This window comes from Poecilia formosa, unplaced genomic scaffold, assembly GCF_000485575.1.
Source record: "Poecilia formosa unplaced genomic scaffold, Poecilia_formosa-5.1.2 Scaffold43, whole genome shotgun sequence".
In the NCBI taxonomy this organism is placed as follows: domain Eukaryota; kingdom Metazoa; phylum Chordata; class Actinopteri; order Cyprinodontiformes; family Poeciliidae; genus Poecilia; species Poecilia formosa.
In genome coordinates, this window is record NW_006799982.1 from 278,787 (window position 1) to 297,066 (window position 18,280).

Genomic DNA, 18,280 nt, shown 5'->3' on the forward strand with positions numbered 1-18,280 from the left:
TATGAATTAGACTGGCCTAGTCATAGTAAATCAAATTAAGAATCTGAGGCAAAACCTAAAAATTGAAGTTTAGCACTGCTCTTCATCCAATCTGGCTGACCACGAGCAAATATTTCTATTAAACACCTACAACAAGAGGATGATAAGAATGATTTTACTCTGTATTGAATAGGGGGTCTAATAACAAAGGCACACCACACTTTTCAGATTTTCATTTGTAAAAAAAAAAACAAAGAAAAATCATTTGAAACCTATTTAGTCTTCTCTTTTCTCACCACAAGTATTCATTATTTTGAGTTTGCCTGTCACAAATATAGTGCATGAAGCACAATGCAATTTGAGAAACTGTTAAAGGGAAGCAAAAAAAGTTTTTCGTGAGTTAATTTTGTTCTATTTTTCTTTTTGTAGTAACAAATCCTCCAATGTCAGAAAAAAGTGTAAGAAGTACTTAGAAAAATTAGCGTCATTTTTACCAGCTTGCCTTTCAGAGCCTCCACAAAACCCCATTTGTTCAACGTTATGAAAGTGTCGTCACACTAATTTACTGAAACTCCATCTACCTTTCCTGAGGTGCCATGAACAGAACAGCCTGATGTCTGTAACATTAATACACATTTTGCTCTACCTCCTGTGTGTTTAAATGAAACTGCAATTATCAAATTCCTAAGACTATTAATACAATATGAAACAATTGCTGGAAGCAGAGTTTGATAGAATAGACAGTCGCATACATCTTTACATACAGTATAAAACAAATTAAAAAAATATATATATATACACACACACACACACACACACACACACATGTATAGAGAGAGAGAGCACAATGATGTGCAAATTTCCACTTGTTGTGAGATTGTGCGTTTCTGGCAGAATTTTACTGCCAATTACCCAAACCGTCCGATGTGACACTAACCCTAACAGTGCAGCCACTCTGTGCATCTGCTCTTCTGTTGGTGGTCGATATCTAATTAAAACAGCAGACATGTCTGTGCGTGTGTGTGTTTTCGTGTGTGCATTGACGATGTGTGATTTATAGTTCAGTTTCCTCCTCATTTTAAGAGTGAGGTTAAAACTAAAGGTCACCTCAGCTGGTATCCCGAGGGTCTGTGTCGGTGACCCTTCAACACGCCACACATACAAATAGATTCATGGAGAAACACAGAAATACAAACACAGAATAAGTAATGAGTGTTTCAATGTGAGCTCTTTGGAAAAATCTGTTCTTTCCTCTTTTACCACACAGCACTTACGGACACAGCTCAGCGGGATCCGAGGACTTAGTCATTACAGGTTCGGCAAATATAAACACAACACACACACTCAGCGATCTTTAAGTCAGCCGAATGGAGACGAAAAGTGAAATGCTTCAATCTGAGGTTTACAGGGAAGTAGAAGTGGAGTGTTGACATTTTCTTTTCAAAAGCTGCATCGACTTTTTCATTTCATGTCGGACACACTTGACTTTGATTATCTTCCAACTCTCGTACACTTCCTCTCATCTTCCATATTTAATATCATTGCCTCTCTCTTCCGAGCCTTTCTGATTTATTACCACAAAAAATTGTCTCTTCTCCCTTTCTTCCCTCTCATCATATTTTATTATTACTGTGAGTGTTTCTTTCACTGAATTTCATCTCTTTGTCGTCCCCTGTCATAAATGAATATTGCGGGCCTCTTGGTGGGGGTCTGACAACCCCCTGCATCCCATCACGTCTGCTGGGAAGACAGACAAAACCATCTGTCCTCAAGTCACACAAGAACAGACTTCTTGTCGACTAGTGTGCACACAGGGCTGATTCCAATATGTTGTAAAAATGCATGAACATAGACAACAAGCAGATGGCGTGACGGTAAAGTGTGTTCACGATGAAGATTAGAGCTATTGTCCCCACCTGCCAGCACACCACACACGTAGATCAGTCCAATCCTCAGGGCACCGTGGACCATTTCAAGAGGGACTCCCACCAGCAGCTGCATGGCCATGTTCAGGCTCAGATGTTCAATCCTGTAACGNAAGATTTTTTTGTTTGTTAAATTAAATTAAATTAACTTTATCAGTGTCATGAACAGATGCAACTCCGCTGAAGAATAAATTCACAGTTAGAAAAATTAATTTTTCACTGAGAGGTCCAGCAGCTCAAATTATTATCCCACATAATGCATATACATCTAATACATTCTTTAACCTGTTTTAATCCACGTGTTTTCAGAAATACCACAATAAAACACTGCTGCTGTACAGTCTTGTGATTGATGTAAAATAAGAATTTGCCATGCATTAACGCCAACAAAGAACAACCTGATCAAACTGATCAACCGTCTTGCAACACATTTCCAACACCTGAAGGCTTTTCATTTCTAAAAACCATGTTTAGATGTTTAAGTAAATCTGCAGGTGATTTAAAAATAATTCAAATAATCGAAGAGCCAAAGGCTAAGCAGAGTTCAGAGTGTTCTGTGTCAGGTTTTAGAAACGCTTTGGACTTTGAAATGCTTCTCAGTCAAACAGCAAAATTACACATAATCCAAATGAACCATCCAGGTAACCGCATTAAATCCGCTTCCTTTCTGCTCACAAAAAGTTAGTAACAGAGCAACAGGCAGAATATTATGCTGAGAATATTAAGCAGGATCTCAGCTGTCAGTGTGGGAGACCGGCTGTATTTATGGTCAGGCCCTCGAGCCAATGACTATTCACAATAAATCAGTCTCCACATTGATTGAAAGAAGACAATGTGACAACAGCCAAGAGAGAAACTAACTTCTTAAAGAAATGGAAGAAAGGCACAAGTGAATATAAGAGCAACGAGAAATAATAATGGTCATAACACTGATCTCCATATGATCCTCAATTATGTTTTCAATGGAGCCCAAAATAATCCATAACCGGCTCCGGCAGCTTTAGATTTATTTGTCTTAAAACTTGGACAACATGTGCCGATGTGCTTCAAAATACCATTTCAACAAAACAGGAAGAGGACAACTTTATTCAGACCCGTTGCACATTGCGAGAGTCTTTAGGAGAACTCAAGTTCCTACATTAGTCCAAATAATCCACGCTGTAAAGCCTGGTAGTTACCCTGAGTAATTTGGAACGGCTGTATTCACCAGAATGACAGGTGAAAAACAGCAGCTCTTAGTCTATGCACAAAAGTGCACTGTGGCTGCTCACCACTCAGGACAGGGCTGCAAGGACATATTTACATGTCTTCAAGTCCCAAAGTGTTGTTTAAACAGTACAAGATGTTCCACATTGTGAGAAACCTCAGAGAATGTGGTGGGAAGTAAAAAGTGACACCTGCACCAATAAAGGAAATGGTGCGAAAGGTGAAAAAGAATCGAAGGCAGACCACTAAGGCAGAATGGGGGCCATGCTGCAGGAAGCATTTCCAGGCAGACAATGCAACAGACTCTGTGTTGGTTTGATTGCAGATATGCTTTGGATTATGGTACAGTTTCAGATTTGTTGTGTCCTTAATATAAAATAGTAATAATACTAAGTAAAAACTGACTGGAATGCCACCATATACCCTAAAATAGAGATTATACATCACATGTCTTCAGATAAATGTTAATCCTGCATTTTTTTTTTACGGAAAAATGAGCACCGGCCATTTTAAGGTAGAAAAAGGAAGACGTTAAAGACAAATTGATCAGGGTTCAGCAGATAAAAGGAAGGATTAACATGCCACAGCAGTGCTGCTTATTGTTATTCGTTTGAGGATTGAATCTAAGTGCTGTTAAAGTTCTTGAAGAGAAATCTGAAATTTTGACTAACAGAAATCTGCACAAGTCAGCATTGTGCATTAGCATATTAATGTCTTCTCAAAGTTTGGTCATTTTTATCACTATTGTTGTGTTCTTTACTTAAGTCAGACAATGAGAATCAATTGGTCCCATTTTCTCCTCATTGCTTCTTTTTTTAACTTTATCTTGTGTTATGGAACACTGTTCATGTCAGTGAACGTGCATAACATTCATCTTTGAAAACATATGTTAAAAAAGGCTTTTCTATTAGAAAATACAGTAAGTGATGATGTAAAATCACGGGTAGTTAAGTTGGCAGATTGTTCTTCAAACAGGGCTAGGGTCTTTGGAGGGCAAATGTTCAGAAAAATCCAATTATTTTAGTCTTACTAACAGATTCAGAAAACTGTGGGAAAATGATTACAGGTTACCATGGCCACTTCTGGACCACACAAAGGCAAGTGCACACACAGACCGCCCCCTGGCAGCCTGGTTGCATAAAGACAGTCAGTTCTTCTGGTGAAGTGATTGTAATTCCTCTCCTTTTCTTTTTTTTTTACAAGACACAAAAGAAAGAATGGCATTCTGTGTGTTGACCCGGTGCCAAGAGGAGAAGGGGCAGGGCGAGACAGACGAGGCAAAGACAAATGGGTATACATCCAGCAGGGGACAACTTCATCGTTTGATCAACACAAGACACATTGTAGGAGACAGAGACATCTGTGAGAAAGAAACAGGAGCAGAAATAGACTAAGAAGAGAAAGTAGAGCAAGGAGAGAAATAAATAAAAAGGGTAAGAAAGTTTTTTGAGCTTAATCAATATATATATATATATATGAAAAAAGAGTGGTCCTGCCCTCAATCTTTGGGGAAAATCCCTTGAATATACTGATCTGCCAAACTGAACTTTTTGCTCAACAGTGCTTTAATTGAACTGTTATTTTGAAACTTGGACAGAAATCTATTGAAGTTATCGCCAACAGAAAAGAAACATCTTTTTTTTTTTCAATCCCAATAAAATCAAAAACCTTGACAAGAACAGAGAACCATTGGAGTTACAACTTCTTAGGTCAACAAACAAGCAAAAATGAAAAGAAAAAGTGCACAAAGCCCATTTCTCTGTATGTACACAGAATATTCCACAGATGAAATATTTAGAGGATAAGAGGAAATTCAGAAGATATTTATAAAAAGTATCCAAGTTGATCAAAAATATATAAAAAAAGAAACAGCAGCAAGTTGTTAAGTATAAAGGGTTCATATTAATTTGAGCAGTCATATTATAATGTCCAGTAATTAGGGTCATTGTGCACATAACTGTTACAGTATTACAATAAAGGAACAGTCTCACACATTCATCAGGGCAAAATGTAGAGGAGCCTTCGTCAGGAATATTGAGTTTATCATTTCCAGCCATGATTCAGAAGGTTTTCTAGTTTTTATCACAATATCAAGGAAGGATTTAAGTCTTTACCTCAAGTTTCAACACAATATTTTAATCCAGCTAACAAATATGCAACGTGAATATGCGTGGTTGTTGTTACCAATAGCTTCTGTGTCCTTGGGGAGAGAAATCCCCCTTTTTTATGCATACAGAGTCTTGCCAAAAACAAATAAGAGTGGTGGATATTTCTTTGGAGCAAGCAAACCTCTTGCTCTCAGTAGCTGTGATCTGTAGTGGTGGGTGTTAGTTGAAATCTTTCAGCTGCAGATGGATAGCCTTGCTGTTCTGCGCCACAAACACAGGCCCTAATGAATCACTGCGCTCATGGGCTGAAACCAGGAAATGACTCAGGTGCACAGATCAGCATAAACTTAGAGCCCGTCCAGCTTCTGTCAGCGAGCATAAGTCAAGTTTAAACATTATTTTACAACACAGTAAACTCTCAACGAACTTATTCTTGCAAAGTTAGTCCTACATATTTTAACATTTTGTCACCTTACCACTATAAACTTGTGTGCATTTTCAAACTTTATGTGATGGTTCAAAACAAAGAAGTGTTTAATTGTGAAATTAAAGGAAAATGAGAGTTTTTACATGTTTTCCAAATTCAAGTCTGAAAATGCCTTTTGCTTCATTTAAAGCTGCAAGTGTTTGAGAAAAGTCCTTTATTTTTCTGCACTGGTATTTTCGCCCTCTATTTAACTTCGTCCATTTTCCCTCATTTGCGAACAACACCCTGAGGGACCCAAAGCTCCTGTTTTTTGCATTTACTCATACTGATGTCTGATATCAACACTCGTTTAATGATCTGAAACATAGTAAAAACAGAGTTATTTACTTATTGTTGCGCTCCTGAAGAGCTAAGATGTTCACATTTTCTGTTACTGAACGAAATCACTTCTAGTGACAAAAATGGCATTATGTTTTGCTACAGCAAATGGTGGCGTATGGTCCAAATGCAAGCAGGACATAGGCAGAATTGTAGCAAATGCTCAGTTTAACAGGCAAAGTCACAAGACACAAGGAAACGACAGGAAAGGTTGGCAATAAGCGAACAGAACATGTCAGGCAGGTGGATCTGGCAAAGCTAATCTGAGCGGTATTTAAGCCAAGGCAGTGATTACAATAAAGCATCAAACAATCTACTAAAATGTCACACTAAACACAATAACTTTAAACACAAATCAAAGACTGGAGACATTTAACAGAACACTGAGGCAACATAAAGAATACCTTCAATACACAAAACTGTTAAAGACGACATTTGCGGTAACCAAAATGTGCAACAGGATACAATATGCTGTCCAGTTTCAAAAATGTGTGTAATCATCCTTAGGGAGCAAAACAAAATCACGCAGACTAAAAGCGGAGGTACTTGGGGAAATGTAAAGCTGTTATGGACTAGTTTCTTCCCTTGCCAGTCTACGCAAAGGAGATACTTCAGAGTGATGGATGACGCAGAGTTAAACATGAGAAGACAAAGAGGCGAGACAAAAGAGGCGACAAGCAAAAGAAAGGAAAGAAACTGAAAACAAAGACAGAGGTAAAGGTAAAGAGCGTAAGGAGAGAGGGAACAGGGACCAGTAATTTAAATGCTACCAGTGATGCAGCAGCAAGGAGGCAATTACTGACAATCACACTGATGGAAGAGCTGCTGTGCAAAGAAGAAATAGCGTGCCAAATAAACCCCTCACAGTCTGTCTCTGGCTGTCCCGGCCCCCATCCATTACACCTCAAAACCCCCTCTAACCACTTTTTACCTGCCGACCACCTTTACTTTTGTAGCGATAAAAATGTACAAGAGACCAGCCGCTGGCAGTAAAGATGGAGGGTTGTTTACATTTTCACTTCAGCTTCTCAGAGAGTATGTGATTTGATGGCATTATGTCATCTTTACGTGCTAATCAAATATTTTCAGATCAACATAATGTTAAACATTTTTGTGAAATAAAATATAAAGAATACATGATTTGTTTCCCCCTAATTTCTCCCCACCAACATGTCCTGACCAGCAGTGTAGCAATCAGAATGATTGTGTGACTGCCAAGGAAAAGGCCAGCAGATTTTGAAGTATATATGAATTTAAACAGCCGCAAACCAACCAAGACATAGTTGTCCACATAAACTGGCTGACCGAGCAATGACAGAAACTGCTAACTGCTCCCGGTTTGACCAGGAAGTTCTTGCAGAAATGGTTTTCCAAAAATCTGTGAAAATGCGAGAAATCATCTAATTTAGCAGACTGGATGAAATGCAGCACAGTACCACAAAAAGCGCACAAAATAATCTCCTTATGACAACTGCACATACACACAAGCGGCAAACTTATTCATATTTATGTTCACAGAAATACAATTTTTCTCTACAAAGTATTGAAAAATAATTTTTCTGCCACTTCACAGTTATGCACTACTTTGTGTTGATGCATCACATAACATCCCAATTGCATCCATCAGAGTTTGTGGTTGTCAAAGGACTTTCAGGTATAACCTGCTCTACTGTGCATGTTTCCATCTGAAAGACGGAACAACAGAAATCAGCTTATTTAACGTAACGCAGAATTTCTTTACCATCGTTTATGTGCTTACAAAGAAACATTTCACAATTCCTGTGCTCTTATGGAGACTTTGAAGAAAAAGAATGAAAACCTTCCTGTCCCACAACCTGTAGCGCACTGTAACCATCAGACTCCCACATGACCTGAGCTGGAAAGAGCACAACAAAAACTCCTTTTGACATTTTCCCCAGATTCCTACAGGCTTCATTCCTCACCCACCATCTCAAGCAATAAACCGACTTAAAGAACACGGGGAGAGGCAGACAATAAATTCCTTGCAGTTTTTAGCAGAAACGCACGTCCCCACCCAATCCCTCAATAATCCAACGGTTATTGGTTTCCGCGAGATGAATCTCGCTCCAAGAGCACTCCACGCTGTCCCGGGTTCAGCTTCCTGCATGAAAGTGCAGCCTGCCTGAGCAGGTAAGCCCAGATGGAGGTACTTGAGTGAGATGTAGGACTATAAGCAGCAGGCTGCGGTTTGAAGGTGAAACTGCAAGTGGGGCAAGGTGAGAGTTAAAAAGGGAGTTTGTGACCTGAGTGAGTGTTATTTCCTGTCGGGAAGAAAACTCCACGCTGCGGCCGAGGTGATCTTGAAATATGGATTTTGAGGATCAGTGTAAAGATTGTGTGGCTCAGTGTGCATAACCACATTTGGTCAGAGCACATTAGCTGTGAGGTCAAGTCCAAATCCAACTATCTTTAATGTATGCAGGGACATGATCGGTGCTGTGAAACATGATGCGCTCTGATTAATCTGATTCTGCTGTTTTTCTCACACTTGCATGTTTAGGATCATTTAGAAAGTGTTTAAATGAGAAGTAAGGCTGAAACAATTAATCATGATGAATTGATTACCATAATAATCGTCAACTAATTCAATTAAGACAGTGGGTTGTTTTATCCAATTAATCATTTAATTGTCAGAATAATCAGTAGAACAATCGATTACTAAACTAATCTTTAGCCACAGCCCTAGACAGACATGGGTAACGTAAATAAATACAAAAACAGTTCTCAAATTGTTATCCACTCATAAATGTTAAAACAACTATTCCAACCAGTCCAGCTCTATGTAAAATAGGGCTTTGCTAACCATATTTTATTTTCATTGGCTCTACAAACTTCTCACCAAGTTGACAAAGTCTTGGTAGCAGATTTTTCCATCAGAGTTGCCGTCAGCGAGAGCCAGCAACACTTCCAGTTTGTGGGGATCAAGTTCAGAGCCGTGGGTCGCCAGCAGGTCCCTGAAGCGCTCTGTGCTGATGAAGCCTGAATTCTCCGGGTCGTACTGCAGAGGAAGACAAGAGGTGAGGCCGAGTGATTAGAGCTGCAAAAGACGATAAGATGAAACACAGACGCCATCAGATGCCAACTCTCCTGCGCCATCCTGGTGGGATGGAGGCGCTAACACTGAAATATTTCGCTTCATCAAACTCATTTCAATATTGCATAAAGATAACATGAGTAAATACAGTTGGAAAAACAGTTTTCAAATGATGTTTTCATTCATTAAGAGAAAAGAGTATCCAAACTGAATTGACTGTAGCTAAACTATGATTGTTAACTGACCTACAGATATAATAAATATTTTGACTAGGATTTCTGAAACATCTAAAAAAAAAAAAAAATCTATTCTCTCACCTACAGAGACTCAGAAATGGCACAAAAACAAAAAAGGTATACGACACTCAAAGCATTGATCATAAAACAATCCAAAATAATAATTCTACCAACATGCAAATATTTTACATGCTGCATCTGTGCCACTGCGTCTTTATGAAACATGCAATATTCAAAGCTTCTCATACACATAATCAAGGGGGTTGCGTGTGCAAGCGAAATGAACGAGAAAAGTATCAGTCCACCAGATGTGCTGCTGACTGTCAGTCCTATCAGTTGTGACAGAGCATCAAGTTCCCGAATTTTCCAGGTCTCATAGTTGTTCCCAGTGGACTCGGGATCAGCTAAGGGTTTGTAAAATCAGCTGATGAGGTGGATTGGGGCGCCGTCACTCAAACTCCTACCTCTCAGGAGGTAGGAGTTTGATGGTTTCAAACAGCCGATCTGTCCACATCTTCACCCGCCTTGCCTGCAGGTGATGCTCAGAGGATCTGCTGTGGCAGCCTCACATCTACAGGTCTTTCTAGTTCTCTGGACTATAAAGGCCACAAAAACTGCAGATCATTTTACGCCAACTTTAGTTTTTTTTTATTTTTTATTTTTTAAATGACCAAGATCCTGTTTTACTCTTTCACACACCCCATGTGATGTTGTCTCTGCTCCTAGTAAAAATAAATAATGAACATTCTTGAAGAAAAGTTTAGAAAGAAATAGTTTGTTATTCTCCTAAAGAGAAATCAGAATCAGCGGAAACTTGTATCAACAGGTCAAAAGCCAAAGCGTTAAAATATTGACCACGAGTCGTTCAAAATGAGTGAGCTAAACTAGTAACACACATGTAAAATAAGAAATTTGAAAATTTTCAGTAGCTTTTCACATAGTCCAAAAAATATGGAGTCATCATTACTTATACATATAGTTCTTCATGTATTTATCTCTTAGTAACTCATCTTACACATAAAGCACAAACTCTTCTCAACACTTAAAACAAAGAACCAACCTTTTCCTCCAGCGGATCAGGTAGTTTCTTCCAAACAGATTTTGTCATGATGAAACTACATCAGCTACAGTGTGAGACAGCCAGTATGTTCAGAGCGTGTTTCATTGTTTGTCCCAGACTGTGCGGCCTTATTTCTCTGTAGGACTAAGGGATTACAGTCCAATCCAAGACCCACACCACACACCTCCCCTCCCTTGTCACTCACCACCCAACAACACATCACGCCCCCTCACCCAATTTCCATCTCTCACTTTCTCCCTCAACTTTCTCTGCACTGCAAACATGTGAGGTCCCTGATTGGAAAAAAGATTTCAGCAAACGATCCTGTAATCTCTCTTCACGACACTCGCAGATGCAGATAACCATCCGCTATCCCCCCACCAAAAACCACACACACGCAAACACATCCCTCGCCCCACTTTGCCACACCACAGGCTTCATAGCTGAATGAACAATCCTTGAAGTCAACAGGCTGGCTGCTGGCTGGGGGGAGCTGAAGTGGGTCGTTGCACAATAGGCCTCTGAAGGCAATTTCATGCAAGCATTACCCAGTCCCTTCTCTAAAGCCAGTGATTATTTCCCTTGCACGCAGGTCCACATTGTGTGGTGCACAGACGCATACTCTCGACCCATGATCACTTAGACTTCTTCATTAGCTTGGAATTAAAACTGACTCCTTACAGATTAAACCGTATTCACAATCGAGCTGAGGGGATCTTAAAGTTTAGATTAAAATACTGTTATATGTTGTGTTACTAATTTTGTAGGAAAGAGATACTCATTAATGTTTAAAGTCTACATATTTGTATGGATGGGTTGCACGCTGGCGCAGGTGGTAGCACTGTTGCTTTGCGTCAAGAAGGTGCTGGGTTCGAATCCCAGTCTGGTGTTTTTCAGCACGGAGTGCGCGGGTTCTGTCGGGGTACGCCTGCTTCCTTCCACTGTTCAAATGTTGGATTAATTCGACAAACGGGACAAAGGACAGAAGGTAAATTGTGTTGACTATGCAACTTGTGTGGCTGTTTTTTGGGTACAAAATGTCATGGCTGCTCAGTCGACACAGATTACCTTCTATCCTCTGTCTCCTTTGTTACTGTGTGGTTAATAATGTTAGGATATGTGAACTTAAATGAACATTTTCAGTTTCAGTTGCCTTAAAATGTCTAAGTCAGCTTAAAAGATGAACACGTCCGACTAGCTAGTTAGCTTCCACCGCTGTGAATTTATTTTCAGCAACCTCAAAGTGATTTCACAGAACCTCAAATAAAAATAAAATCCAAACTAACCATTAAATTGTTGATTTTTCCTATATTACATGTTTACCAGGGTTTAACTACACCTACTGTTTAATCAGAGAAAAAAAGTATTTGTTCCTTCCAAGTGACATTATCAGAGCATTTTTTTTCTTAAAACTGTGTTTCTGCTGTGTTAAAAAAAAGAATCTCAATCAAAAATAGAATATTTTAGTGTTATAAAACCCTTGGATTCATATTATATCTAATTATTAATGCAGGAAAAATCAACTTTTTGAGATACTCTTATTGTGCAGTAAATAATGTTAGGATAACAAAAAAATATTACAACATACTGTGCATGCTGTCCCAAGAACTTTTATGTAGTATGTCTTCAAAAAGCTGAAAGGGAGTGATGAAGACCCCTTCAGATTGCAATAAGCATTCACACATGGATCCTGACACAGACGTTAAAATCTGAAAACATTAACATGCAGTGATATTAAGGGCTTCCAAACAGGCTGTCAGTGCTGAGGAGAATAACAGCAGGAGGAGGAATAAAGATATACAGTGAGGTTGCATTGCATGCAGAGGGAGCCTGGGGGTGGGCAGACTGGTAACAATGCAGGGCTTTTTCTCTTCAGCCTCATTTTCATAAAGCTGAATATTATGGAAGAAGAGGGAGGGCAGACTGCGAGGGTCAGGGAGATTTTTCGGAGAGTTTACATTTGCATAGAGAGCCTGGAGAAATGCAGCAGCCCCGACGCACACTGGGAAATATGTTAAAAAATAACTTCAAGGAAAACAAAGTCTGGGATTATATCGGGTGGCTGACTATACTGACAGTATGCGCTCTTACACTGCACTGGGTGTAGTTACAGGACGGAGCATATTAACCTGTTACATCCATTAAAACTTAAGAAGAGACATGCTTGACAGGAGGTGATTAAAAACAACTTGATTAAGTTCACCACAGAGTGTCAGACCAGTCTGACTCCAGGATCTCATTGAGCTGGAGTGATACGGGTCACCATCCAGGTCCAACTCTGCTCCAGTGAGCTGCACTGAGGAGCAGAAGGGAGACGGTCAGAGCAAAATGGGAGTTTAGCCCGTGTGAGAAAAATATGAGTCAAAGGATACAACGACTTGATAGCAGCACGACTGCTATCAAGGCAAGATACAAGTGCAGTAAAAAAGTGTCTGGGTCCTTTTTTTTTATTATTTAACATCATCAAACTAATGTTAATGTCAAACAAAGATAAGCTGAGTAAGTGGAGTTTTCAAATAATTATTTGCTAAGATGAAAAAAAAATGTGCACCCAACTCGACATTATAAAAAATCAAAAAGAAAAACAGTTATTAACCACATTGTTTTGAAGAGCTGAGTTCAATTTGATCATGCAACAACCAGACCTGATGACTGCCAGACCTGTAGAATTAGGAAATCACTTAAATAGGACCAGTCAGACAGAATGAAGTAGGCTAAATGATTTCCCAATGCAAACAATGAACAGATGAGAAAAAGTCTTTTGTCATGTATCACTCTGGAAAGACAAAGGAAGTGGAGATATTTTCTGCAATGAAGAAAACGTGGAATAGTGGTGAACCTTCCCAGCACAGGCCGGTCTGCCAAAATTACTCTCAAGAGGTCACTGACAGCTCATCCAGGAGGTCAAGAAAAAAACCAAACAAAACAAGAACATCATCTCACAATTGAAAACAAAAGTTTTATAATCTTAAAGACAATAAGTTTTTGGAAGGCGTGACTCATACCAACTACATCTAGCATTTAACTAACACCATTTGGTTGAATACTATAGAGACATATAGATATAGATATGGATAGAGACATATGTTTTAAGTATTTGGGCTGCTTTTAGAATCTCCTACCAAGTGTAAGAACAAAAACATGCAAAAATGTGAATTTTGCATCATAGGCCCCCTTTAAACTCCTCTTTTTACTCTCACTCAGTCACCGGCTTTTTACTGTGACACAATAGCACAACCATCGTTTCATTGTGTAAGCAGGGCATCCGGTTCATGAAACGTATTCAATCAATATTTTCAATGTCATGTCCAAACATCAGCCCGTCCCGTGGCATGCTTTGACCTAAAACCTTATTTTCCCCCACAACTAAAGTAGACCTAAATAGTAAAGTTGTTTTTCAGAGTTGGAATTTGTGCCATTATGTACCAGTCAGAGCACAGACTGTAGTTTAACTTCAGATCCACTTCATTTTTGCATTTGCATAAAAACTCTGTTCAAACTCAGCTTATGCTGCAGAGACACTATATTTAGTTCTGTAGCCACTAGGCTACCCAGACTTACACTGACAATATTATGATATAGTATTTAATGGCTTTACTTAGTACTTTGGTTATTGGATTTGCAAAATGTGGTCCATTGGCTCTTTGGGGAAGTGTCTAACTTACAAAAAGTAAACCAACAATTGGTATTTGGAGCTGAGTTTATTCAGGGAGTCTGATAATGATCATTTCGGTTGACGTGGTAAAAATACATGGTCGCAATATTGCTACTGAAAATTGCAGATCGCTGTAAGCTTCAGTAACTAGGTCACTACAAATCTACATGGGGTGATGGCTTAGAGTCCTTCCAACTTTCCAAATATACTATGAATTCCTGACACTTGAAATATTGTATCTTTACAAATATTATGTCAAAGTATTGCTTTGCAATTACAAAATCGCAATTGCAAAGTCCATTGAAATTATAATTTCAATAGACAATCTTATGCTTGAGATTGTATTAGTACAATCTTAGAAATTAAACAAAGTCACATTCCAACTTGCTTTCCAAAAGCATTTTGAAAATAATAAACTTTTTGATTAAATAATTTAACTTTAAACAAAAAATGTCTAGTCATAAGCATGGGCTTTGTAAGAAAAAAACAAAACAACATTTTTATTTTATTTGATGTGTTCTGAAAGTCACCCGGAGAGTCACTCTCTCCTGTTATTAATAAAGATGAAATGGTGTGAAACAAACCGACATGGCAGGAAACTGAAGTTTTATCCCGATCGGGTCATCTAATTTCACAGTCAGAAATGATGCAGTCCCTCGGGGTCCATGCAGTAACAGGCATGAAGCAGTCATTCAGCTGCACATGTGACCTACGTCATGCAGAAACAGTCGTACACAAGAGCTTTTAGCCTGCTGCTGCCATGTCTCTGCTATCTGAAAACTGAAAAGGTACAAAAAGGTGCACAGCACTGCATAAATAAACTAGGATGTTGCCTGTGGAGTCAATAATTTCTTAAATCCTTTTTTTAATAATTACTACCTGCAGGCTGGAGCTATACAGGAGCTGTGGCTAATCAGCACAAGGAAACACACTGTACACACTTTGCAGTAGATGCTGCCACAAATACACACTTAATACCAAATGACATGGTCTAAATGTGATTCTGGAAAGAAGTAATCGTATTAAATATTTATTCACCAACGTGAAAATTATACATATTGAATTTTCATGTAACAATGAACTGCAGAAGTGCGTCCCTTTAATTAGTAACGTCGTCATGTTACAACCCCAAACTTCAAAGTGTCTCATGGTGACGTCATTTGACTTCTGCAGGCTTTGTGCACCTGGAGACTGAAATATGTTGCCTATTCTTCTTTGCAAAGTTGCTTAAGTGAGAGCATTAGTGCATAGCAATTTTCAAACCAATCCCTGTAAACATTTGCTGAAAAGTCATCCCAAATAATGAGGTTTCACAATATTGAAGTTTCCTGCAAAAAAAAAACAAAAAAAGCATAAACCTGTGTGATTTTAAGTCACACAGGTGGGTTGGGTCCTAAGCAACAGATGATTCCATCATGGAGTCAACAAGCACAGAAACCATAATGAGATGTTTTTGATCGAATCACAAAAGCTTAGTTCAAAAAGTTGCATGTTGTTTGCTCTGCTAATTATTTCCCTTTTTCTCCATAGTTATAAAGTGGCTCTAAACTTAACAGCAAGCTGCTGGGGAAAATAGTTTTTTCTTACATGCATATGAAAAGAAACCATCTAATTAGCACATCAAACTGAAAATCCAGCCTTTCATAGAGGAACAAAACTTGTCCAGCAGGCTCTTTGTACTGGCTTGTTTGGTGCTGTGAAGGGAAACACCGGCAGGCAATTAGGAGCAAGCAGGACGACCAATTAATCAGTCAATATCGGCTCCTGTAGAGTTGTGAGGTCCAGGCATGCACTCTGCACAGGAGGAGGCAGGGAGTCACATGTACTTACACACACTGCTCCTCTGTGCTATTAATCTGTGGTCAGGTAAACTCCTTCAGGCAAAATGTCCTCACTTGTTGTGGTGAAAGAGGCAGCTGCAGCATTTGTGCGAGCAGATTTGAGGTCATTAACGGAAACGTTTCATGAGTTCTTTTAGAGCCTTTGCACTCGCTCCAGTTGTTCAACATCTTTGATTCTCTGTTTATTCTCCCATTGTTTTTGTTGTACTGTGAAATAGTACTATACAAAAAAAAACAAACAAAAAAAACCTGAGTGGGAGGTCAAATTTAATATCTCGAATAGAAAAATCAAGTTGAAATGCCACAAGAATTTGCTCAGCAAACACCGAGCAAAGAGAAACTGATCAGGCAGTTTCTGATAAGGAGTTTATAGGATTTGGTCATAGAAGTCACCGTCAAAGATCCACACAGATATAGTTTTCATGTTTAAAATGTAGCTTTCAAAATGATGCAAGTTTTCTGTCATGCTTTTAGCAACAGTATTAAAATAGCTACATTCATGTGTCAAGTAAAAACAAATTAAATCATGATACAGATTATTTTAAACATGTTTCCATCCCTCCACTGTTCTCTACTTATCCATAACAGGGAAATGGGCTCTCCACTGAGGTCTGGGTCTGCCCCTGTGTCTCCTTCCAGCAAGACAGATCTGAAAAACGCCAAAGAGATGTTTCCCTGGTTATCATATGTTAAACCCACTGTTTCTGCGTGAAAATCCTTTAAGCAGTCACTCGGAGTTGCCTAAGCGCTCGCTTCTAGTAGCTCCTCCTCGGACCTGCAGTCCCCAGCCAAGCTTCTGCCTCACAGAGCAGCCCGCCCCGTTACCTTCTACACTCAGCTCCTTCAGACTAGCAGCAGCAGCAATTAGCAAACACCTGGTGGAACTGAGAGTTTGCTGAGCTTATCATACAAACTACTTACCAATGCTTCTAAGAACAGTTGCACATGGCATGATGGAGAAACGTTGTTGTGATGACGTGCTGAAGGCAGAGTAACAGAAAGAGAAGCCACTTCTTAAAGAGACAGGCCAATTTCAAGGCGTTTTTTTTTTTGTTTGTTTTTTTTAAATCACGTCATATTTGACATATACAGCATTTTCATGACAACTGAAGATAACATAGTTGCTTGATTGTGCTATAAAATGGAATATGTTCCTGGGAGATACTTAATACGGCCCCTTTAAAGATCTGAACCACCTGTGCTTTGTTTTAAAATACTACTGCTATATTGATTTAAAGTAGTCATAATTAACTTATTTCAGTCAAGTCGCATGTCACCAAAAAAGCCTACAGATCCCTACCAGATCCACTCACACGTGCAAGGACTCGTTTCATTTGACCAGATCATTGCTTCTCCAAAATGTTTTTATGCTTATGGGTATGGCTGCCAGGTTGTTTTTAGGTCTAAACAGATTAAACAAACATCCTGATGGAACTGCAGCCCCACTGTGCCTTCCCAGACATGCAAAAGCAGCTCAGAAACAACTGGACTGGGCACCAACTCAAAGGATCCGAATCCAGAGAAGCGGAGACGAGCAAGAACCATTGAAACACAGCAAGACAGAGTCAACGGCCGTGCCAGAATGGGGGAAAACGGTGACAAAGTCAGACTTTCAGCAGCAAAACAAAGACCTGCACAGTGTTCGGTGTTATGGATTGCTTGTGTGAACTGACATCTACTAGAAAATTAATACCGTCTACATCGCTCTGCTTCCCAAGTACAGCACCGGCATGGTGCAATTAGCAGCTCTAATAAAAAGCCTGCCTTGTTAAAGCTCATTAGTCTCCCTGCTAATTACACTGAAGCACCAGGGAGGACCGGCAAAACCAGGGGCACCTCATTCTCTGGTCATCATTCAAACATGTCATAATGGAACAACACTCACACACTCACAGCTTCTCATGTTAATGAGGCAGGTAACCATGACAGTCTCCTTTTCTTCCCTCACACACATCCACGTTCTTTTGTCACATCATCTGACACAGCTGAAGGAGTACATTATCAGCATTATCAGCGCTACCGGTCACTATAGGCCAGGCGACGCGCTGTGGTTAAGAGATTCATCATCTGCTCCTCTGCCGGAGCCCAGACTTGGCTTCATTTATGGGACTAGTTCAGGTTGAGTGGAGCTGGCAGCTTGTCAGCAGGCAGAGGCCCTGAATTGGAGGGGCGGGGAGCCAGAAATGGTGAGTCAAACACACAGACCGGCAGCTGACATCACTCCAAAGATCAAAGTCAAGAGGAAGAGTCACTGACAGGCATGGAGATGTGATGTGTTAAACTGTGATCATGAAATTAAAATGAGGCTGAAAACGTTCTCACTAAAGGGGGGAAAATTACGCTCTCGTTCTGTTTCAGCAGGTACTGTCAGCAACCAGTTTTGATAAGCTTCATGTGTTACACTGCTGCA

General features: G+C 39.5%; 1 protein-coding gene across 4 annotated transcripts in view; it reads right to left on the reverse strand.

Moving 5' to 3' along the window:
* Window positions 1-18,280, reverse strand: part of rhbdl3 (rhomboid, veinlet-like 3 (Drosophila)) — a 58,607-nt gene that overhangs the window by 16,637 nt on the left and 23,690 nt on the right. For 2 of the 4 annotated variants that reach the window (XM_016671313.1, XM_007551554.2), the window contains one exon: window positions 8,884-9,042. The exons of 1 other annotated variant lie outside the window; for it this stretch is intronic. In XM_016671313.1, coding sequence (XP_016526799.1) covers window positions 8,884-9,042 — 159 coding nt within the window. Of the gene's footprint in view, window positions 1-8,883; window positions 9,043-10,374; window positions 10,555-18,280 lie in introns of those variants that run through there. One more of the 4 variants, XM_016671314.1, reaches the window with a different exon arrangement.